Source organism: Petaurus breviceps, unplaced genomic scaffold (genome assembly GCF_028583685.1).
Source record: "Petaurus breviceps papuanus isolate PSGF00001 unplaced genomic scaffold, PetGlider_PUasm1.0 180, whole genome shotgun sequence".
NCBI classification, from domain to species: Eukaryota; Metazoa; Chordata; class Mammalia; order Diprotodontia; family Petauridae; genus Petaurus; species Petaurus breviceps.
In genome coordinates, this window is record NW_027185782.1 from 1,474,126 (window position 1) to 1,499,145 (window position 25,020).

At 44.7% G+C, this 25,020-nt stretch overlaps 1 protein-coding gene across 2 annotated transcripts; it reads left to right on the plus strand.

The window, feature by feature from the left end:
- The first annotated feature begins 673 nt into the window (after positions 1 to 673).
- On the plus strand, positions 674 to 21,741 carry TICAM1 (TIR domain containing adaptor molecule 1). Of its 2 annotated transcripts, none has more exons than XM_069086784.1 (2): positions 674 to 1,694; positions 12,194 to 21,741. In XM_069086784.1, the coding sequence occupies exon 2, from the start codon at positions 12,324 to 12,326 to the stop codon at positions 14,427 to 14,429; it is 2,106 nt and encodes a 701-aa protein (XP_068942885.1). In that variant the 5' UTR covers positions 674 to 1,694; positions 12,194 to 12,323; the 3' UTR covers positions 14,430 to 21,741. The 2 variants fall into 2 exon arrangements, with proteins under 2 accessions (XP_068942885.1, XP_068942887.1); XM_069086786.1 differs by lacking the exon at positions 674 to 1,694 and adding an exon at positions 1,950 to 2,529.
- Positions 21,742 to 25,020: the final 3,279 nt, after the last annotated feature.

The window sequence follows — 25,020 nt, forward strand, 5'->3', positions numbered from 1 at the left end:
TTTGTGTTTAGTGTCTGAGGCCCTGCACCACCTACGCGCCACCTACCCACTCCCCACCTTCCTCCCTCTCCCCTTTTATAAGGTCTGGTACCTCTTACTCTTATTGTATTAATAGTGAAGATTTGGAGCAGGTAGGAAGCATAATGGTCCTGGAGTCAGGAAGTCCTGAGTTCAAATTCCACCTCAAACATTTACTAGCTGTATGACCCTGGGCAAGTCATTTAATCCAACTTGCCTCAAAAAAAATTTTTTTTTAATAGCTTGAGTTTTACACAACAACTCTGGGAGGTAGGTGCTATCTATTATCTCTGTTTTACAGATTCGAAAACTGAGGTGAGGCCGAGAGAGAGGCATATGGTCTGCGATTTTATGTAGGAGCTAACACTGTAGAAGCTACCCGGATTCCTTGGGGAGTGAGGGGCAGTTCAACTAAGGAAGGCGTCAGGGAGGAGCCAGGCCAGTCAAGAAGGAAGGAGAAGGGGCAGGGGAACTGGGGTCCTTGGTCACCTGCCTCTTCTGGCTTCTTCCAGAACCTCTTTTCCTGGGGAGGGTTTGGGTACTGATGCAGCTAGGCAGGCTGTGTGGTTTATGAGAAAGAAAGTGGATATGGAGTCAGGGAAGCTAGCTTTCACTTTCAACTTTGTTGTTTCCTCGCCCCAGGCCTTTTCACATACTTCTGGAATAACCTCTCCACTTATGACTCAGAATCCGAACCCCTCCCTCTCTCCCTCTCCCCCCAAGGCATCTGGCCTTTTTAAAAATTATCTTGTACCTAGCTAATAGCATTCGCTAGCTTTCCTATAGCCGAAGTTGGTGTTATTATTATCTTCATTTTACAGAAAAGGAAATTAAGGCTGGAAGAGGTCGTGCTTTTCCAGGGTCACTTAACCTAGTAAGGGACCGAAGGGAAATTTAAAGGCAGGTCTTTCTGACCCCTGACCCAAGCTCTATCTACCGGTTCCTGTTACAACATATTTATTTATTTTACATAATGTTGTACCGGAATAAGCACTTTAAAGGCAGTGACCCTTTTTCAGTTATTTATGCAACTCAGCACCTACCTCTAGTTAGGCGTTTAATTGAATAATTGTGGTCCCTTTCCGTATAGGGTCTTAGTTAACTCATCTGTAGAATGGGGTTGCTCGGTTAGAGAGAGACTGGGTATACATTAAGAAATGGGGGGGGGAGTAAAAAACAAAAAAAAAAATCAATTAAAAAATTAACCTGTAAGTTCTACTTCCACTACCCTTCCCCCCCATTCCTTCCCCTGCTCCAAGTTGGTAGTAAGTAAGCGGAAGAAATAAATGGTCGCTAGGGACAGACTGGGGGCTTTTCCCCAGCAGGGCACTGGAGGAAATTCTGGTGTGTGTGTTTTTTAAAGCCAAATTTCAGGTCCACTAAAGTGGAGAGCGGGGACTGAAGAACTCCAACTAGCTCTCTGGAAAGCTCGGGGGCGGTGCAGCCTCCCTGCCCCTGGGGCGTAGACCGATCCACCCCCAAAGCAGCGAAGCAAGACGGATCAGGTCATCAACTTATCCGGCACCTCCCAGAGATCCAGATCGGTGTAGGTGACTCCGAGGTTCCAACCTCCGCCTGCGGTCTGCTCCCACCTTCAGCCTGGGGAGCTCTGGAGGCCGAGAGAGCCACTCCGAAAGGCTGCGGAATTGGAAGACTGGACACCCCACTTCGGGCGGGTATGACTGTCTTAGGCCGGTTACAGAATTTTCTCTGTTCTCCAGAGTTGGGAGCTCCCCCTCTCAGGGTTCGGAACTTCTCGTTGAGTCCCGACCCATTCCGAGCTTTCCCTCTACTCAGCGTTCGAAATGTTGTCACCAACCCCAGCGTCAACCCCCCCCCCCCCCCCCCCCCCCGTTCTAAATTCCTTTCTCGGCCACTTCCCCCCCCCCCCCCCCCCCCCCCCCACCCCCCCCCCCAATCACTGTTCTAAATTCCTTTCTCGGCCACTTCACCCTATCCCATATGCTCCGTCCTCGGAGTTTCTAGCTCCGCAATCTTTCTCTCTCCATATCCCAGGTAGAACTGGATACTCCCGTTTCTCCCGGGGTTTGGAGTTTAGGAGTTCTCCCATTCCAGGGCTCCAGGAGATCCTTCCTGGCTCAGCCTGCCCGGCCCTGCCAGTTTGCTCTGAGTACCCATAGGAGAGCAAAGCTCTGGTGACACTGCTTCCTCCGCCCCATTATGCCCTGAAACGGCTCCTGTCTCCTGGGGAAATCCCAATCAGTTTCCTCTTGTGGCTGGGAGAAAAGGGAAAATCTTCACGTCCCTCAAACATCTGAGGGAGGGGCCTGACTCTGAACACGTCGCTAAAAGCTTCCATAACCCATCTGGTTGACCTGCTTCCGCATCCAGCCTCCTTGGGGAGAGCGACTGGTGTGCGGCGCCCTTCCTAGCACTACAAGACTGGTACCTTCATTCTGGGGAGCTAGTGGCCCCCAGGGCCTGGGAAATTCTTTGGCTGCTTACCTCTGGCTTCTCTCTATGCTTCAGACTAAGCACTTCCAAAGAAAGGTAAGGGGAGGTAAAGGTAATGCTCTGGGGGCAGGGAAGGCCACCATTTCCTGGGGAACCTTGAGCCCAGGACCCCACGTGGATCCACAGTCTCTTTCCCTTGTGGTGGCAGCAGACTGATTCCTAACTCAGGTAGACAAGAGCTGGGAGAAAAAAGGAAAGGGTAGGAGGTTGTTATTAAATGCCTATTAGGACAGATATTACTGCCTCCACAATCTTATGCACAGATGTAGGCCGTCATACTGCTCTGCTGATTACTGAGCAAAGGTTAAATTAAGTCTCCCTGACGTTCTTTTAAAATTTTGGTAACTGTATTTCAATAGAATTGGTTTCCTTTGGAATTCGCTGTATTTACTTTTATGCATTTAAAAACATTATCCTGAAGAGGCACCCATAGATTTTCCTCAGATTGCCCAAGAGACCCATGACCCCAAACACTGCAAGTTAAGAACTCCATTAATTTGTTCAGCCAGCCCCCCATCCTTTGTGACCCCATTTGGGGTTTTCTTGGCAGAGATGCTGCAATGATTTGCCATTTCTTTTTCCAGATCATTTTACAGATGAGGCAAACAGAGTAAAATTAATTCATTGCCTATACACATAGATAGCAAGTGTCTGAGGCCAGATTTGAACTGAGGAAGATGAGTCTGTCAGTTTACACTACCTTTTCCAGTATTATTTCCTATAATCTCTTAGTCAAATTTAATAATTCTCTGTGCCCCAAACATTTCTTGAGCTTTGCCACCTTTGTGTCTTTGCTCACCCTGTAACTTATGCTTGAAATATCTTCTGTTGAATTCCTAACCATGCCCTTAAAAGCCCAACCCAAATACTACCTTTTTCCTTTGTTCAGTTTTCTTTACAAAGGTCCTTGAGTGCTAGGACAATCACATCTTTGATTTCATATTACTAAAATTTTTCAGATCAATATTTTTTACTTTATTATTTTTAAAGCAATTGGGGTTAAGTAACTTGCTCAAGGTTACCTGGCCAGTTATTTTGTGTGGGTGCCAAATATCTGAGGCCAGAACCGATCCTGGGTCTCCTGACACTGGGGCCAGCGCTCTTACTCACTGTGCCACCTGGCCACCCCTTTATTATTAAAAAAAATAAACCAAACTGGTCTTATTATTATTTTATCAAAATGCCTGCTAAAATCTGAACAGTCTTTTGCTTTGTACTTAAGGAGTAGGAAGATAACAAATACCTGTTTTTCCTTTAGTCTTTATCTAGGGAAGAGAGAACAGGGATATATTGGAGAGATTTTCAGTTAACAAACTGACAACTTATTGGTTATTGGGAGTGCTGTGAGAGCTAAGGGTCAAATCCAAATTATAAACCTGGGTGGCTAGAATTTACATTTTATTCTAAAAACACTAAAAATCCACTGAAGAAACTTCTTGAGCAGAGAAGTGACAAGGTAAGATCAACTTACTATTAAGTGCTTGGTGAATTGAGTTGGGGACAGAGACCCACCAGGTCTTAACTAAACTCTCTATCTACCCTGCTCTTAGTAATGAAATCTGTTGCTGTTTGCTGGTGCTGAACACCAGATTGGGGGGGGGGGAGCCATTCTGGTCTTTGACATCATGAATGAATTGATAATTTATGAAGTTATGAAATAGGGGCATGTGGAGTTCTTTGGTCATTCTCCAGCAATCACATGTTAATGAAGGCAAACAGTACAGGGACAAACAGAAAGGGATACAGAGGCAAATGGCAGTGTGAGGACAGGGGATGGGATGGAGAAGGAAGATGGGCAGCACAGAGAAGAAGATTGGAAGGGGGAGAGGCAGAAAGTATCACTCACATAAGCATATTAGAGTTGGAAGCACTAGGCAGCATGGACCCAGTGGAGCTGGAAGAGGGCTTAGGGGACACGAGTATGAGGTCTCATTCTTTTTTTTTTTTTTTGGAGGGGGGAAGGCAGGGCAATTGGGGTTAAGTGACTTGCCCAAAGTCACATGGCTAGTAAAGTGTTAAGTGTCTGAGGTTGGATTTGAACTCAGGTCCTTCTGACTCCAGGGCCAGTGCTCTACTCACTTCGCCACCTAGCCGCCCCAAGAATTTTTTTGTTTGTTTTTTTAGAGGGGGGAAGGCAGGGCAATTGGGGTTAAGTGACTTGTCCAAGGTCACTTAAGTGTTAAGTATCTAAAGTGGGATTTGAACTCAGGATTTCCTGACTCCAGAGCCAGTGCTCTATTTACTTTTCCACCTAGCTGCCATGAGGTCTCATTCTTATAGGGTATTTTGTTTTTGTTTTTGAAACAGACCAGCTCTTATCTGTGCCACCTTGGGATTAGTTCATTAACATCCACATCATCTCAAAGTTATCACTAAAACTTCAGTTAACATATCTACGTTATCTCAGAATTATCAACTTTTGGTGCTGGTCTGGAGCTGTGGAGGTCTGGATTTTGTCTGTGGACCAGATATCAAAGGACCAGAACCCTGACAGTGGCTTTCCCTGATTCAGCACATACTACCAAGAAGTGAATTTTGGTTAATATATGATACATATTGGATATTTTGGATGATTTGTATGTGACTTCCAGGTTCCCCTCTGCAATCTAATTTTCTGCTATTGCTTCTTTTTACTGACTACTTATAAACTTATTATACTGACTAGAAGTGGGGTGGTGCTGATCAGGTGGACCAGAATAAGATATAATTTTAACACAATGGGGCTATCTTTTAGAGGAATGAGATATAGACAAATAAATAACTATACAATTCAGGAAAATGCTGAGGGCAATCTAAGGGGGTGAGTGATTGGAGGAGAGGTCTCCTTCATCTTAGGGTGAATGAGGAAAGGTTTTCTGAAGGAGTTAGCACCTGAGCTGGGCTTTAAAGGAAGAGGGAAGAATTTCAATAGGAAGAAATTGAGGGATGGGTATGGAAGGGTTGCTAGTAGCTCAGCCTGAGTGGGTCATAGAGTATGAAAAGGGGAGGCACGTAAAATAAGGCTGGGAGATGGGTTGGAGGTAGACCTTGGAAAGTCTGGGACTATAAAGTCGGGAGCTGGTATTTTATCTTCCATAGGAAGCTTATTTTTGGCAGTTGTGTGGTGGATGGCTTAGAGAAGGGGGCGCTGCACTTGAGAGATCCTCTTAGGAGGCTGTTGAAACTGCCCACTTGAGAAAGAGTGAATGCCTTATCTAGGGTGGTAGCCTTTCTAGTAATGAGACAGGGATGGATGTGAGATGTCCAGGAAGAGGCACAGGACTTGGCAACTCATGGGATGAGGGGCAGGGAAGAGTTAGAGATGACCCTGAAGTCATTTCCCCCTTGGTGATTTGGATGATCCTGTCAACAGAACTAGGAAAGTTTAGAGGAGGGATAAATTTTGGAGAAAGGTTATTTAGCTCCATTTTAGACATGTTAAATACAATCCAAGAAGCATTTACAAATTGTCTCTTTTGTGCAAGGCTGTATACCAAAGCAAAGAAAAAAAAAGAATCCTTGCCCTCAAGGGGCTTACATTCTACTATAAATTTATAAACAAATACAAGATATATTTAAAAGCACAAAGTAATTTCCAGGGAAGGGAAGGACAATCAAGGGAATTAGGAAATGTCTTATGTAGGAATCTACACCATCGCAGAGCCTTAGGGCTTCCAAGATTTGGAGATAAGGAAGGGAAGCATTCTATGGATGGAGAACAGCTAATAGGAAGGTGTGGTGGTAGTCGAAATATTATGTGCAAGTAGGCCAGTTTTGCTGGAAAATTGAGTGCATGGGAGGTGGTGGGGGGAAAAATTTGTAATTGACATGGAAATTTAGGTCTGATCCAGAATGTGAAGGTCTTTAAATGTTGAATTTGAGATGCTAATGGACTGTATAAGTGACAGTGTCCCATAGGTCTATCCTAGGGTCTAGAGTCCCTACCCTAGAAGTCATCTAGTCAGGGTTTCTTAACATCTTTTGTGACATGGACCCCTTTGGCAATCAGTCAGTGAAGCTTATGGACCCTTTCCTGTTTTTAAATGCATAGGATGATAAAGGAAACCAACACTGAAATGCAATTATCGAAAAGCAAGTTCAGGCTAAGAAACTCTGAAGTAACCCAATCTGATCATTTTACAATTGAGGAAACAGACCCAGAGAAGAGAATGACTTACCCAGGGGCACTTAGATAGTAAGTAGCATGGGAAACTGGATCCTCTGATTTCACATTCAGTGCTGTTTCCACTATCCATAGCTGGAACTAGGGGCTCGAGCTCAGGAGAGCATTCAGAACTGGAGAACTCTCCAAATATACACTTGCAATGTATCATGCCATGGTTTCCTCTGGTTATTTATTATAAAAATTCATTCAGTCATAATACATTTACTGAGTACCTACTATGTGCAGGGCCCTATTCTGGGTTTTTAAGGGGCAATAAAGATGAAGAAGATGAAGTCCCTGCCCTCTAGGAGTTTATAGTCTAGTGGGGGCTGGGGAAGGGTAGGAAGATAAGATATGTACAAAAATAGCCAGAATACAAAGTAGATTGTGATGGTCCCACTACATGGAGGTGATCCTAGACTTGACTACTGTGTGGATCCCACAAATCTTCAAGGGCTTCAGCTATGGGCCAGGTGAGGATTCATGTCTAGCCCATGAAGACCAACCTGTTAAGTATGGAGAGGTTCATTGGCAGAAAATTGGCCACAGGGTGATGGGTTTTCTTTTTTATGTCAGTGGAAAAGCCACAGGGTGAAGGATTTTATTTTTATGTCAGTGCCATCCATGTGGCAGGGAGAGTTCTCACCAAAAAAACCATGATTGTGGGTTTGGGACAAAAATAATGTGATGAATCTTCTAAGGAAAGTACTTCTTTTGGCTGAAGAGGTCACCTCTAGATGGGGGCTTCTGGGAAGGCTTCATAGAGAAGGTGACATTGGGGCTGGACTTTGAAGAGTAGGGAGGATCTGCATAGGAGAAGGAAGCTGAAGGGCATTCTGGGTGAATGATGCAAGAAAAAAGATACAGATGCTGGAAAGCACAAGGTATATTCCTAAAGTAATGAGCAGATTCTAGTGGATTGAGGGCTAGACCTGGAGTCAGGAAAACCTGAGTTCAAATCCAACCTCAGACATTTCGTATCTGTGTGACCCTGGGCAAGTTGCTTTGTCTCTGTCTGCTTCACTTTCCTCATCTGTAAAATGGGGATAATAATAGCACCTACCTCCCAGGATGTTGTGAGGATAAAATGAGATAATATTTGTAAAACACTTTGTGAATCTTAAGATGTTGTATAAATGTTAGCTGTTAGTGGGTAAAATATTAGACTTGAAGTCTGGATTTGAATTGGAGGTATGTGCTTCTGGGCAATTCACTTAACCTCTCTTAGCCTCAGTTTCCTCATCTGTAAAATGAATGGTTTGGACTTAATGACCTTGAACGTCACTAAGGGACCTATGAGTAAGGACTGCTTGACTGAAACTGGAACTAGAACAAAGAAAAAGTAGATGGGTGGGAGGGGAGGAATCATTGATAAAGTGGGGTGGAACCAAGTTACGTACAGTTTTAAGTGCCAGGCTAAGGAGTTTGGACTTTGGGTTTTGACCATATCCAATGCCCTTCTTTAGGAAGATTGGTACAATGGAAAGCTCAGTCTCTAGTTCTTGTTCACTTGCTATGTGACCACAAATAAATCTTGGTCCCTCTTTGGGCCTCAGTTTCCTTATCAAGTAAACTGAGGTTGAACTTGATCTCCATCTCTAATATTTTGTGGACCTGACTGCAATAAGATTGATGACAGTAGAAGAGATACTGGAGCCAGGTGAGACCTGCACTAGGGTACAGGTGGAAGTAGAAACAAGGAGGAGCATGGGAGTGATTCATTTCTTTTTTTTTTTTTAAATTTAATTCTTTAATTTATTAATTTGTTTGTTTCCTTTTAGTTTACAGGATTCAATTCCACAATTCCTTGAATTTCACATTTTGTCCCCCTCCCTCCCCTCCCCCCCATGGCGTCTTATAATCAAGTATAGGATCTGTAAATACTTTCACATTATACAATAATCAGGTTATAAGGATGGATTGTACCAGCTGGAATGAAAAATGGTAAGAGGACATAAAATCAAATAAGAGAACGAAAAAGATCAGGTATTTTGAGGGAGTCATTCATTTCAAAGGAAGAATTGATGGGACTTGGGACTGGAGATGGAGAGGGCTCGGTCAGAGACAGTTCCAAGACTGGATGATTAGAGAACGTTGGTGTCATTGACAGAATTAGGAAAGGGAGCTTGTTGGTTGTGACAGGGAACTAAGTGTTGTGTGTGTGTGTGTGTGTGTGTGTGTGTGTGTGTGTGTGTGTGGATGATAGATTTCATTTTGGATGTGCCAAGTTTGAGGCAAAGGTGGGCCTCTGGAGATGCATGTGCTTATGAGAGACCTAAACTGAGGTAGAAACTTCAGAATTATCCTCATGGAGGATGGAATTACGTCCATGGAAGCAGATGAGAGGGAAAGAAGAGCAGAAGGCTGCTGATTGTGCTTCGGGAGCACCGACAATTGAGGGTGGAAAGAAGAGCCATAAAGTAGAAGGAGAGGGAGCTCCCAGTGAGGTAGGAAGAGAACCATCACAGAAACTAAGGGAGGAATGAGGGTGGTCAGAAATGCTAACTGCTACAGAGGTGGAGGAGGATGAGTATTACAGTACATAATGGCTATGTGATTGGATAGGGGCAGCTAAGTGGTGAAGGGGAGATCCCTGGGCCTGGAGTCAGGAAGACCCGAGTTCAAATCTTGTCTCAGACACTTACTGGTTGTGTGACCCTAGGCAAATCACCTAACCCTGTTTGCCTCAGTTTCCTCATCTATAAAATTAGCTGGATAAGGAAAAGGCAAATCACTCCAATGGTTTCTTTGCTAAGAAAATCCCAAATGGAGCCATGAAGAGTTGGATACAATGGAAAGGACTGAACAACAACAAAATTTGATTTGATGATTATGGAATCATTAGTCCTCACTTGAAACATATTTTAATCCATAACATTCATAGTCTCTTAAGAGACAGAAGGTACTTGGTAGGTCATCTAGCCCAACCCTTACCTCTCTTATGAATTCCCTTGACACGTCCCCAAGAAGTCCAACCTAAACATCTCCAGTGAAGGGTCACAAGTTCATATGTGGACAGCCCCACCCCATTGTGATATTTTTTTTTGCCTTTTTTTGGGGGGAGAGCAATTGGGGTTAAGTGACTTGCCCAAGGTCACACGGCTAGTTTTTGTGTTAAGTGTCTGAGGCAGGATTTGAACTCAGGTCCTCCTGACTCCAGGGTCAGTACTCTATTCACTGCACCACCTAGCTGCCCCAGTGATATTTCTAATAATGATCACACAGTTGACCTTTATATAATGTTTTAATGTTTCTTCTTACACTCATTAGCTGTGTGTAAGAGCTGAATTCAATTCAATTCAATAAACATTTATTAAGTGCCTACTATGTGCAAGGCCTTGGGGATGGAAATAAAAAAAAGAAAGACAGTCCCTTCCCTCAAGGACCTTATGATCTAATGGGAAAAGATGGTATACAAAAGGAAGCTGAAAAGGGCAGGGTAGTGGGGGACCACCAGGGGCTACCCAGCACAAGACCATGGCATTCTGGAGTCTAAACCAAGTAGAGCAGATGATAGAAAATAGTTTCCTGGAAAGTGAGCCCTCCATAAAGGAAGGTTTTAGGAGGAATTTATTGTTCCCCCTCCAGCCCTCCAGTCAGAGGGGAGGAGGGCCTGAGAAGGGATTGAGTATCAAAAGCCTAGTCAGTCCGCATGGTATGATGAAATTTCAGGTGATCAATTTATGTTAGGGGAGCCATGATGTTCATGGAGTCCGGCCAAGCAGAGCTGCTGATGAGACCTGTGGGGGATGTGTTGGCTCTCTTTAAATATTTGCAGGGCTTTTGGTGAAAGATGGATTAGACTCATTTTGCTTGCCCCAGAGGATGCAACTAGGAATGACGGATGGCAGGGGCTGGGAGACAGATTGAAATTACTGTAGGGTAATATCTGAACAGTCAGTGGTCCAAAAGAGACATGCCTCATGAAGTAGTGAGTGCCCCATAACTGGAGGTCTTCAAGTATGGGCTGGATGACCCACTTGTCGGATAAGTTGTTGAAGTGTTCTTGTTCAAGTGTGGGTTGGATTGGATTGCCTGGGAGCTCCCTTCCCATCCTTCCACTCCGTAGTACTCTGATTTGCCCAGTTGGGTCACTGCGGGCAGCTACTACTACTCACTGATAGTTGTTCATCATTCAGGAAGAAGACTAATGGCATCAGGAAGGTGATGTCCTGACTTGCAAGCAAACTGGATTTAAGGTCATGTTGCTGATAAGAGTCTGGGCTGAGATGGGAACCTGGAACACCCACATTTAAGAGCAGGGAGCTAGAAGAGCCCAGAGCTTCATTGATGATAGGAAGAGAAAGAACCAGATTTTTCTCTTTTCCCGTGTTAGCCATTATGTTCCTGCTCCAGGACCCTATATCACAACCCTGTGCAAGAGGCAGGGAGGGAGGGGGAAGAAGGAGCAGCCCCAGTGCCTGTTGTCAGGGAGTTTTTAGTCTAATTAGGACAGACTTACACACAGAGGACAATTATGTGTCAGCCTCTATGGTATGGATTCTTGGTTCAGTAATTGCTGAGAGAAGGAAGGGCAAGATGGTATAGAGGAAAGAGTCCTGGGACTTGGAGGGAAGACCTGAAATCAAATCCTGACTTGGCCACTTCTTACCTATGTCACTCTGGGCATTTCTCTGCAGTTTCTTCATCTGAAAAGTGAAGGGATTTGACCAGATGATCTGTAAGCTTCCTTCTGGCTCTAATTCCTATGAATCCCAGCTTTTACTCTCACTGCTGTGGGACCTTGGCTAAGTCACTTTCCCTTTTTGAGCCTCAGTGTCCTCATGTGTAAATTGGGGATAAACCACCCACAGGGTTGTTGTGAGGAGAGCTTATGGTAAATCTTAAATGCCCTTAGAAGTAAAGTATTGTTATCAGGAAGGGCTGGGGTAGTCAGAGATTTCCCAGAGGGAAACTGTTAGGATTTGAAAGAAAGAAAAATGATTTATTTGCTATGCTAAACACTGTGGATACCAATAGAAAAGCAAGCTGGTCTCTGCTCTTGAGCTGCATTCTAATTTGAGCTTGACAGAGATAGGAAGTTTCACATTCAAGTCACATGGAAAGGTCCCACGGTCTTTGTGGGGTAGACACAGAGCACACATTAATGGATCACCTTTAACATTTCTATGATAGTCCTGTCCATTTCTGACGCCAAGCCATTTAAAGGACTGTGGAGACAAGAATTTGATTTTTGGAGGCAGGGGTTCTCCACCCAAAGAAGCCTCTGCCAGGTTGCATCTCCATGGGGTTTGCTCCCTGGGATGGTGGCTGCTAGGGCTGTTGGAGGCCATGGTTATTCCTAAGGTCCTTAGGGTCAGTATCCTGGACCGACTCCATTGGGGTATGTCTGAGCGGAGAAGTGGTGGCTGAAATGGTGGTAGTGGTGGTATGACTCTCCTGGCACATACCTTCTCCTATCTCTCCCTCAGGGTGCCTTGTTGCTATATAGCTAGGCTAGAAGTGGAGAAAAGGGAAGGTTACAGGGTAGGGTGGGATGGGAAGGAAGAACATGAGTAAAACTCTTTAACTCTGCTTCCATTCTGTTTGCTGCAGATACAGTTGAAATGCCTGAAGGCAGGATGGTGGAGGCCTGAGGTAGTGGGGTCAGAGCCCGAGGGCCCTCCCCATCTCAGGCGGACAGACCAGAACATGTCATGTCTACCCCTTCTTCAGGTGGTCAAAGATGGCAGAGGATACCCCAAGCTTGAAGGGAGCCTTTGACATCTTACACCAAGCTGGGCAGGACAAGCTCCTCTACCTCAAACACAAGTTGAGGGCACTTCGGCCAGGCTCCAAAGCCGGCAACCACCTACATGCCATGGTCCTCCTGACTCTGGGACAGCAGACAGAGGCCAGGATCGTCTTGGACTCACTGAGAGGAGATAAGGTGGCACTTTCTGTGGCCAGGACCTGGGGAGGAACTGAGCCCCTCCTGAACCAGGAGGACCTTTTGCCATCTGAAGAGCAGGCAGACATCCGATTGGCTGTTGCCCGCATTTACCAGTTGCTTGTAGAAGAGAAACTGTGTGAGGTATCATCCCGGAACCAAGCCTATCAGGCTGCCCTACAGGCCCTCAGCCTGTGTCAGGATGCGCGGCTGGACAGCATCTTGGCTGAGGCCCAGTCCCAGTGTGACTATGCTATCCATGGAGCTGGGAGTTTCCAGATGCTCAGGTCAGACATGGGCTGCCTTCCAGTGTCCTCAGCCCCAGCCTCCAGGGTCAGTAGTCACCCCTGGCCCATTAGGGCCAGGTCAGACTTATTGGCAACTGAGTCACCTCCTCTATCCTTGCACTCTACTGGTAGTCCCGCCTCTTCTGCCAGCAACCTGGAGATCAGTCAGTCTCCCACTTTGCCCTTCCTCACCCACCGGATCCAGAAAAGGAGTCCCAGAGGCCCCAGTAAACTGTGTGAGGACCCTCAGACCAATTCCACACAGGAGCCTGAACCACAGTCTAGGCAGGAGCCAGAGGAGATGAGCTGGCCTTGTTCTGAGCCAGCTGCCTCACTCCCTGTACAGCTAAGCAGCTCGGCCTCAGGGGCTTCTCATCCTCAGGTTTCCAGCTCCTCCATCCCCCCATCTCCTAGAACCCCAGAGGCCCCTGAGACCAGCATACATTCTCCTTTGGAATGTTTCAAAGCACTTTCTGATCCCACATCTCTACAGCCAGCCTCAGTGAAGCCTGTGGAAACTGTTGTCTCCAAAGAGGATTTTGGGGTGCTCCCAGGATTGCCCCCCATGTCAGTCCCTCCTTCTGGGGAAGAGAAGACTACCTCTCTCCCAGTGCAAGAGAGTGATTCTGCAGAGAAGACTTCAGGTCCAAAGCCTCCCGTCTCCACCCAAGACCCTTCTCCAGCTTCGTCATCTTCACTGCCCTTGGGACCCGAGCTGGACACAGGACAGCGTTTCTTCAGCTTTGTGATCCTCCATGCCCAGGAGGATGAAGCCATTGCCCTTCGAGTCCGGGATACCCTAGAGAGCCTGGGTGTACCTGATGGCACCACCTTCTGTGAGGAATTTCAGGTCCCTGGACGTTTTGAGCTACGGTGCTTGCAGGACGCCATTGACAACTCGGCCTTTACTGTGCTACTTCTCACCAGGCACTTTGATTGTCGCATGAGCCTCCACCAAGTGCATATGGCACTGATGAATTCCCTCACAAGGAGTGAGAAGGAGAACTCTGTCATCCCCTTCTTTCCCCTGGAGAGCACTCTGAAATCTGCCAAGGTCTCTTCAATGCTCACTGGTCTGGTAAGCCTGGATGAGAGATCTCCTGTCTTCTCCAAGAAAGTCAGTAGCACCTTCAGCCCTCGGAGGTTACAAGCCCAGAGGGAAGTGTGGAAGAAACAACAGGAAATCCGGGCGATCCAGGAGCAGACCCAGCAGGTGGTAGCGGACAGGGAGAGGGTCTCCCAGAAGGAGAGCGCCCTCTCTGACTTCGCATACCACTATAATCTTCTGCACCAACAGTTACAGAATCTCACCTTGACTTTCCCAAATCAAGCATCCTTTGTCCAAGGCAACAGGATGCCGCTGCCGCCTTGGGCATATAGTCTATACCCCCAGTTTGCCCCCGCTCCCTCCCCTTTCCAGCCCAATCAGTTTATCCCACCTATGCCTTTTCCTCCCGGCCCCAGTTCAGCCCCCCAGCTGGACCCTCAGAGTGCTGGAGGCCAGCCTCTTATTATCCATAATGCTCATATGGTACAATTAGGTCTCAACAACTACATGTGGGGTCGGAGGGAGGGGCAAGGCCCCAATGAGGAAGAGAAAACTGAGGGAGAGTGAGAAGACACTGGAAAAGTCTGGAGACTTTGCTCCATTGTCCAGCCATCCCCTGCTGCCACCACTGATCTGAGGAGCCAGGAGAGCAAGCATGGGCCAGTGCCAGAGAAATGTCCACAGCTGGGATCACAAATTTAGAACTGAAAGACACCTATCTAAGAGGCCCTTCAGTTCAGCACCCTCATTTTACAGATTAGATAACTGAAGCCCAGAGAAGTTGAGTGACTTCCCTGATGTCACACAGTTAGTGATGGCTAGAATTGAGAATTTAGTCTCAAGGATGGCATGCAGGGCTAAGAACAGAAGAAAGCATAGCTATCATTCCTGCTCAGAACACCAGCAGGGAGCCAAAATCTGATACTGATCTTCTGTGTGGGATCCCCTTCTCCTTTCCCTGATTCTCAACTTAGACACCACCCCTCATGAAGTGGGTGCTAGGCAAGTTAGTCTCCCTCTGGTTGGGCCTTCTGGGCCTGGGATTTAATGTATTTCAATGCATGGGAGAGGGGGGAAGTGGATAACAGTGAGAGAGGTCCATTATCAAAAGACACAAGTGGGGGCCTACTTTGTACCTAGAACTAGGCACTAGGATAGGGTTGGTTTTTTTGGGGGGTCTTTGGATAGATTTAGGGGGGGTCCATGAACTCGGATGGGAAAAAATGACATCTTTATTTTCACTACTTTCCAACTTAAATGTGACATTTCCTTCCCTTATGAATGCAGGCAACAGATGCTGTTCTGAAAAGGAATCCATAGGCTTCATCAGACAGCCAGAGGAGTCTGTGACATAGAAAAAGGGTGATGAACCCTTGGACTGGATGGAGGGGAGATATGTATATACATGTATAAGTGTATGTATACATACACATATACATATATATGTATATATACACATATAAGTGTATGTATACATACACATATACATACATATGTCTTCCCCTGTATTAATTTCATCTTCCAAACTGACTGTGTCCTCACTCTCTCTGTCTCTCTCTATACATATGGAAGATGAGATCAATATAGTTGAAGACATACTTACTACCTGTAGGTCTATTCATAGAAAGAATCTGAGTTGAAGGCACCTGAAGCCCATCTTGTCCAATCCCCTTTTGAAGATCTCAGAAGAGGAGAAGGAACCTTCTCTTTCCAAGGCAGCCTTTTCCACTCTGAGATGCTTCGGATGGCTGGGAAGTTTCTCCTTACAGCCGAAGCTTAGCTCTCTGCTTCATCCACCTGGTTTAGATTGCTGGGGCCAAAGAGAGCAATGCCTCTACTCCCTGACAGCCCCTCAAATACTTAAAGCACATTTTAATTGTAGATGACAACTACCATACACTACAAATCCCTCCTTGAGGTCCCCTGGCCCCCAAGTCTTCAGGGTCGATGCCACTGATTTCCTCATTAGAGCTCCAAAGGCCCTTCACCATCATGGCTGCCCTCCAGCACACACTGCAATTTGCTAATGTCCTTTCTAAAATGTGCCTCTGAGTACAGAACCCCAGTTTCAGGTTGTACTCTTGACTTTCCCTGACTTCCCATGCCATAGAAACCTCTTTGCTCTGGAAGCATACACTGTCCCTAGACTTCCCACACCAGAAGTACCCCTTGCCCCTGCCTCCTCTCCTTCTGTTGTGCTGTTTCCTCCCTGAACCCCCATGTGAAGGAGGAGACCCAGGCCAACCCATGTCCTCATTCTTCTGCACAGTGCACTGCTGACTTTCTGGACTTTCTAACATGGCCCTAGGCTTCATATCTACATCTGTCTCCCTCCTTTCTTGCTTTTCAGTTTCAGTTTCCTTTCATGAGTTATCTTCCCCCATCAGAATGTAAACCTTTTGAGGATAGAGTCTGTCTTTCAGTTTGAACTTGTATCCCCAACACTTAGTACAGTCTCTGGTATAAAATAGGTGCTTAATAAATGTTTGTTGCGTTCTTGACTGGGGAAGAGTACAGTTAATACTATTATGAGATCACAAAAATTTTGGGGGTCTGTCACATCACAGTTGACTCATTGAGCTTACAAGCTAATAAAACCCCAGATTTTTGATCAGATGAACAAGCCATATCTCCCCCACCTTTTATTTGTGATTTTTGTTTAGAAAGCCCAAGTAACAGAGTTTGGGTAGTAGAAAGAGCTCTGTCTTTAGAGAATCTGGGTTCAAATTCCACCTCTGCTAATCACTATTAGTAAGTAGGGCAAGCCTCTTAACAACTTCTGTGGGGTCTCTGTTCCTCATCTGTAAAATGGGTATTTAAAAGACTAAGGATAAGCACAGATCCCTGGGGCACTCCATTGAGCATTACCTCTTTCTTTAGCTGCCATCAAATCATTAATGCCTCTTCTTTGGGTCCAAACATCCAAGCAGAACTGAATCCACCTAAATGTATAGTTGTGGAACCCATATTGCTCTATCAGGCAAGAAAATTATTCCTGTTTAATATATAAGTTGGACTTGAGGAATCTTCCAACTTTGAGAGTCTAAGATTCTGTGAAAAGCACATGGGCATATTTCTGTCCTTGAGTTCATAATGATTTAAGAAGCTACAACTTACTTTTATTACTAAACGGACCAATAGTTTTGTCAGGGTAGGCACCCTCAATGGACAGATATAGATCCCAGCCTTGCTTCATTCAGTCTTAGCAAATAGTTTAATTAGCTGCTGCAGGTGAAAAAAAAAATGGGCTCAATGTCCAACCCTGTGATGATGGACTTCTCCAAACAGGCTGGTATTCTGGTGACAATCCTATCCTCCAAACAATCCTTGAAGTCCTTACAGGACAGCCACTGGACTGGCCAGGGCTGGTCAACACTCCAGGCAGAACTTTTGTGATAGTAAGGGTACCATGATGTACCTATGAAGAAATGGAAGAAGTCTTCAGTAGAACTTGGCGTAGTGTTGCCATATGCCCTTCTCCTATGTTGGTGTTTGGGGGCAATGGATGGTTGAACTGAAAGTTGAATCAGCTCTTCCGTAATAAATATTTATTGAATAATTCCCTCTGTCTTCCAGTATGCCTGTCCTCTAAATCTGAACTAAAAAAAAAGGGGAAACCCAACTTCTCAGTCAGGGAAGGGTGTCCAAAGAGCAGTCCCAGGCTCAGGCTTGAGCTAACTCCCCATGGGTTCAACTTTGGCTGAAGAATGTTTGTTTGTTTTTTGTTTTGTTTTTTCAAATATTGAAGGTGAGAGGAACAAAGAAGGGAGGGAGGTACCTTTGTAAGTCCTTTTGAATATAGGACATGGAGTCATGATAACTTGGCTTCAAATCCCCACACTTACAAGCTTAAGGCCCAATGGGCCAATCATTTAATTTCTCTGTGGTCTCACTTGTAAAACTGGACTGTTGGAGGAACACTAATCCCTGGAACTACCCACATCAAAAGGACGTTTGGAGGAAGTCCCTTATAAAACTTCAACTACAATATAAATGTGAATTGTTACTATTAATAAGTAGTACCAGGCTGCATAAAATGGTCTCTGTAGATTAGTTATAGATCAATATGTTATTATTAATCAAGCATTTATTGTGTCAAGCACTGTTTAGTGCTAGGAATACAAATACAAAAATAACCTTTAGTTGTGCTAACTTTCAGGGGAAGCAACAAAAAAAATGTGTATACATGTCTATATAAGCATATATATGTATGCGCACAATTAAGGATGAAACGAACACAAAATAGAGGGAAGACTTAAGCAATTGGGATCAGGAAAGGTGTCATATACAAGAGCTTCTGCCAATGGGAAGAGAGGCCCTGATGAGGTTCCAAGTCTCCAGAAACCCCAACAACCAGAGTCCCTATTCAGCAATCTGGAATGAATTCCCAGACTCGAGCATTCTTTAAATCAAGGTGGCAAAGATTTATTGTTATGCTATAGAGCAGGCAAGAGTTCTTAGGGAACCTTCGACCTTAGAGGGGTCCAGCTCAAGTTTATATAGGATAAACTATAGTAAAACCTGTGCCAAATATGCTAACTAGGTGAGTCAGGGCAGGATTAGGGAGTGGTTAAGGAGTGGCCAGTTTTTTTTTTTTTTTTAGGAGTGGTCAGTTCTTAAAGGAACATGCACTTTTAATACTTACTGTGCAGGTATTTTATCCAGAGGTCACTGGAAAATAGCCCAAGTCGGGGCTACAGGGAGGTGGGGTTTTAGGACTGAAACATCACTAAGTCAACTGATGGTCAGGGCTGACTGAGAAATAACCAGGCTGCCCCCATCAGTGTCTTGTTAGACTAGATAAACTTAAGGGAGTATCCATATGGCTAAGTCTAGGATATATATGATAGGTCAGTGAGTAGTAAATATCTTTATGACCCAGTACACAGCTGGTTCAAACTATTAAATTCTGTAAGTGCAGCTGGCCACTGCTGCACCAGGAAGAGAGAGACGTATTCTGCTAGGGCATGCTGCCCTTGAGTTGGAGAGAAAGGGCCTGAGACAGTGTTTTGAGGCTAGGGAGAAATATGACTTTGAAACTGGATGTGATTTTGGAACTGGGGTTCAAGCCCAGGCACCCAAGCACCCCATCAGCCCCACCTACTCAAAATCCTTGCTCTCCAGTCAGAGAGGCCAGACCTAATGGTACCCTCACCTGAGAGAGCTGAAGAAATTGGAGTGGGGAATTCAGCCTCAATACATTCCTAACAATCAGGGCTCTCTCAAAGTGGAATGGGTGGCCTTGGGAGGAAGTGAGTTTGCCATTAGTAGAAGTCTTTAAGCAAAGTCTGGATAAGCATTTATCAAGGGTGTGTTTGTGTTCCTTGTAAAGGCACAGGTTGACTGTCTTAAGAGGTCTCTTTCAGTCATGGGTGGTACAACATGAATGGTGACGAGAAGGTCCCTTTCTCCATAATCTTTCCCCTGTCCACCTGAAAGTTTGGTTGAAGAAAGTAAAAAGGATAGGTGATAATGTAAATTCATATTGTTTATTCCCTTAAAGCTAGGCCAAGCTAGCAAGCTTATATGTGCAAGGAGCCAAAACTTAAGTTCTGACTGCCTGATACAAGACTGACAAAGTTTTTATGTTTCAGGACAGTCCCAGGATGTCCGTGTCCTTCAGATTTTTGGTCTCCATATGTTTTTTTTGTTGCCTTTTGGAGGACAATTGGGGTTAAGTAACTTGCAAGGTTACATGGCTAGGTGTGTGTGTGTGTGTGTGTGTGTGTGTGTGTGTGTGTGTGTGAAGTGTCTGAGGCCGGATCTGAACTCAGGTCCTCCTGACTCCGAGGCTGGTCCATATATTTTTAGTAAGGAAGTTTCTTAGTCCTAATTACAGATTGACAAAACAATTGACAAAGTAGTGTCAGTTGGAAATCACAATCCCAGGATACCTGAGTTTCTCCCACATATCACAGGCCTCTAAGATTGATAAGGGAAGTCCCACTATTCAGCTTTATCTGGTCTTTGGAGTTACTGGCACAGGAAAGGGCATATTTAGAGCAAAGCAGTCTGATTGATTAGTTCAGGCTTTGGATATTATTGGGAGTTGTCACCCTCTACCAGCCTATTGCTGATATCTGAGATTTCATCTCCAAGGCATCATTCCTTTGTGGTTAAACATTATATTTTTCCTATGACTCTTTAAAAACATAGCCTAGCTTTCAGTAAATTTTTTTTTTAAATCACTGGCTCAAGAGTCAAGACTCTGGGTTAAAAACTAGCCTCTGGTACTTAATAGACCCAGGTGACCATAGGCAAATTTAGCTTCAGTTTTCCACTAAGTGACAAAGTAGATAAAAACACCAGGCCTGGAATCAGGAAGACCTGAGTTCAAATATGACTGCAGGTGCTTGCTGGCTGTGTGACCCTGGGTAAGTCACTTATCCATGTTGGCCTCAGTTTCCTCATCTGTAAAAAATGAGCTGGGGAAGGAAATGGTAAGCCACTCTAAGTATCTTAGCCAAAGAAACCCCAAACAGGGTCACAGAGCGTTGGATACAAGTAAACACCAGGCCCGATTTCAGAAAGGTGGTGCTGAGCTGGTGAACCTTGGAGTCAGGAAGCCTAAGCTTTAACCCTACCTGGGATAAATACTAATTGAGTGACCATGGGAAAGTTATTTAACCTCTCAGTAGCCACAAACAAGTTGAAGACTGAAACTAAAAATTGAGAGGAATTACTGATTTGGATCCCGTGGTATTTCTGTACCAGGAGCTCAGCAGATTGTGACTTGTCAGGATCAGGGGTGCCTGGAGCCTATAAGGGCTTAGGGGAAGCTAGGAGAATTGCCTCTGGTTATATCTAGCAAGTGCTGGAGATAGACTGAGGACTCAGATCTGACTAAATCATTGATGACTCTTATACCATGCTGACTCTTATCTGGAGAGGAAGAAAGGGACTTTTTGATTCTAGGTGAGAAAATGCATAGAGTGCTGAACTTGGGGTCAGAAAGACCCAGTTCAAATTCCTACCTCAGATTTCACTGGCCTAGGGATCTCCCAGGGGAGGAAACTCCCTCTACCGATGCAGGTTGGCACTATGTGACTTGAGAGTTTAAGAAAGCCATCTAACAGTTAAAAGTTGAATGACTTGCTCAGAGCTGCATACTGTCAGCTAAAATCCTACCTTCTGCAAAGAGCCTTTCCCAGTCCTTGATCTTAGTGCCTTCCCTCTGAGACCCCCCTAATTTATCCCCAAAATATCTTGTTGGTATGTTATTTCTTCTATCACATCATGAGATCCTTGAGAGGGAGGATTGTCTTTTACCTTTTTCTGTGTCCCAAAGTGTTTAGCACTGTTCCTGGAACACAGCAGGCTCTTCATAAATGTTTATTGACTGATTGGCACATAGTAGGCACTTAATAAATGCAAGTTAACTTGCTGACTAGGAAGCTGGTGTCAGAGGTGGGGTTTGGCTTGGGGCTTTGCTGCAATCACATTTCCTAAAAAGGCTGTTAAGCTCTGTTTACAGTATGATAAGATGCAGTTAGTTGTTTCTGATTGATATTCAAAAGTAGCCAGACATCTCTTAGGAAGTGGGCATGATGAGTGATATAGTAGTTCCCCTTTCTGAGGCCCAAAGATGTTGGGTGATTTGTCTGAAGCCATAGTAAGTCCCTGGCAACCAGGATAAGAAACCATGGCTCTTTCCACCAAGCCATGCCTTTCTCTAGTGACATAAATGATTCTCCATCACTAACCAATCCCAGCCACCCTATAAAATTCACAGAAATATCCATAAAAGAGTCAATAAAACCATACCCTCTGCACTAAAAAGAAATGAAAGGCATTTTAAATAAAATTTTTTCAATTAATAAAAATATTTTTTCTCCCCCCAACCTCTTCCCAGTAAAAACAAAACAAAAACAAAACAAAATCTAGTAACAACTATGCATAGTTAAACAAAATAAATTCCCAAATTGTCTGTGTCCAAAAAAAAAAGTGGTCTTTTTCTGTACTCCAAGTCTATCACCTCTCTGTGAAGAGGTAGAATGACATTGGTCATTGATGAAAAGTTTCTTTTTTTAATTTAACATTTTATTTTTCCCTAATTACATATAAAAACAATTTTTTACATTCATCTGAAAAATTTTGAGTTCCAAATTCTCTCCCTCCCTTCATTGAGAAGGCAAGTAATTTGATAATTTGCAATCATGCAAAACATTGAAAAGCATTTCTTAAGTGCTTGCTCTGGGTCAGACCCTGTGCTAAATTGGGAATATATATTCTAATATGGGGAGACAGCATGTAGAAGAGAGAGGAAGGGAGGGGTAGCCTCAGAAGGGAGCAGTTTAAGAAGTCCCAGGGATGGTAAGTGGAGTCATAGGGAAGTCGGTTGTTACGTGCTTTCTAGAAACAATGGTGGTATTGATTTGATTGATGCTAGAGTGACTGTGTAGTTGGAATGGAAGCATGGCTTAGTCTGATGCTAGCAGGAGATGGTGTACTTTGTGAGTTGTCCTGGTGACTCATTCACCAATAGGGATACTCAGGCCCAGGTGGAGAGTTCCGAGGCTGAATGGACTGACTGACTGCTCCTGGATGTGGTCAAGAAGAAGGCCAATATCTCACCCTCCAGGAGAGTAGGGGGGAAAGGGGATGAGAGGGGGGATGATGGAAGGGAGGGCAGGCTGGGGGGGGAGAGAAGTTGGAAGCACCCACTTTTGAAAAGGGACAGGATCAAAGTAGAGAATAGAACAAGTGGGAGGTGGGATAGGAGGCAGGGAAATATAGTCAGTCTTTTACAATATATCTACTATGTTATTGTTTTGCATTAGCCACATAGGTACAACCTATACTGAACTACGTATCTTCCCAGTAAGGGTGGGTGACAAGGAAGGGAGGGAATGAATCTGGAATTGAAAGTTTTAAAATAAAATATTTAAATATATATGTATATATATATGTGTATATATATATATATATACTATTATTAATACCATCTTACATGTAATTGGGAAATAAGATATACAGGCACTGAGGCATAGAGATCCACTGGAAAAGTCGAAAGGGGTATGGGAGAAAATATGGGAGAGAGCAGATGGAGGAGGGGATATCCTCCTGTGGGACTGCTATTTTGGGGCGGTGGGTAGGGGAAAAATGGGGAGAAAATTTGTAACTCAAAATCTAGCGGAAACAAATGATGTAAATCAGAAGTTAATAAAGCATTAAAATACATTTGAAAAAAAAAGGCCAAGATGAACAGTTTGTAACAGTTACTTCATACATGTGTCTCTAGATATGTATTTTTACACACACACATATGCACACATACCTATATTTGTGTGAGTATATATACATGTATGTATGTATGTGCCCAAGGCCATTCAGGTAGTATCAGAGCCAAGATCAGTGCCCAGGTCCAGTCCTAGGTTGAGAGCTCTTTCCATTCCTCATATTGCCTTTTATACATAGCTTAGGTCATGCAGTGCACAGAGCTCTGGGCCTAGAGTCAGGAAGACTCATCTTCCTGGGTTCAGATCTTGACCTTACTAGCTGTGTGACCCTGGGCAAGTCACTTCACGCTGTCTGCCTCAATTTCTTCATCTGTAAAATGAGTTGGAGGAGAAAATGGCCAACCACTCTAGTATCTCTGCCAAGAAAACCTTAAATGGGGTCATGAAGGGTCAGACACGACTGAAAAAACAACCACAGGTCTGTCTCATTTACTTCTGAGTAGAACGAGGGGGTCAGTCTAGAATGGTCTCTAAAGACTATTCAGACATCTTGAACTAGATATCCAGAAGACATCTTGCATTCAGTGTGTCTGAAATAGAACCTATTATCTTTTCCCCTAAATCCTTGTCCCTCCTGCCTTCCTTCCCTATTACTCTCCGGGGCATCACCATTCTCTCAGTCCTTCAAGCTCACAACCTAAGTGTCATCTTCATCGCCTTTCTATCTCTGCCCCTCCCCCCATCCAAGCTACTGCCAAGGCCTGAAGATGAACACCTTTAAACAGCTCTAGAATAAGGCCCCCTTTTCTTCTCTGCCACTGCCACCACCTGGCAGCTTGTCCTCATCACCTCTCACCTAGACTTTTTTTTTTCTTTTTGGAGGGCAGTTGGGGTTAAATGACTTGTCCAAAGTCACACGGCTAGTAATTGTGTCAAGTGTTTGAGGTCATATTTGAACTCAGGTCCTCCTGACTCTAAGGCCAGTGCTCTGCACCACCTAGCTGCCCCTTCTCATCTAGACTATTATATAGCCTGCTTGGATCTGCCTGCCTCAGTTCTCTCCCCACTCCAATCCAGCCTCCATTCAGCCACTAAAGTGATTTTAATAAAGTGCAGGTCTGACCAAGTCACCTTCCTACTCACCAAACTCTAGTGTCTCCCAATCTCCTCCAGGATCAAATACAAAACGCTCTGTTTGGCATTCCAAGCCCTTCATGATCTAGCCCCCTACCTTTCCAATCTTCTTACACCTTACTCCCTAATCCGCACTTTTTGATGCTGTGGCACTGGCCTCCTGGCTGGTCCTCGAACAAGACACTCTGTCTCTCAACTCTCAACATCTTCCACTGCTGTCTTCCATGCCTAGAACACTCTTCCTCTCCATCTCTACCTTCTGGCTTCCTTGAAGTCACAACTAAAATCCCATCTTCTACTGAAAGCCTTTCCCAACCTTTCTTAACTCTTGTGTCTTCCCTCGGACAATTATTTCCTTCCCCCCTACATGTAACTTCTTTGTACATATTTATTTGCATGTTGCTTCCTCCATTTAGATTGGGAGCTCCTTGAGGCAGAGATTATTGTAGCTACTGTTGTTGTTTGGTATTCCCAGCACCAAGTACAATGGTTGGCACGCAGAAGGTGCTTAATAGATGCTTTTTGACTGACTTACTGACTATTCTAAGCTATAGTCCTTTGTAGTACTGGCATTCTGAGTGGAAGCAGTGTGGGGTAAGCTGCAAGGTTGCTGCAAGGACCCAGAAGGGAATTCTGGCTGGTGCTTACTGTATGACTTTGGGCCCTGGCTCTCTCTCCCTTAGGATCAGGAAGTGTGTTTGGGTTGGGGAGGGGGAGAGTAGGGACTGCCCTGAATAACCTCTAATGTTCACCTTGAAATTCCATCTTCTGGTATCTACTTAGTAGAAGATAGCTGTGTGTAATGGAAATGTAAATTTTAAAGATCTTCCCTGCCCCTAGGCTAA

What these genes read in the sequence shown, in the direction of transcription:
- TICAM1 (XM_069086784.1), top strand. Translation starts at nt 12,324, where the DNA reads ATGGCAGAGGATACCCCAAGCTTGAAGGGAGCCTTTGACATCTTACAC.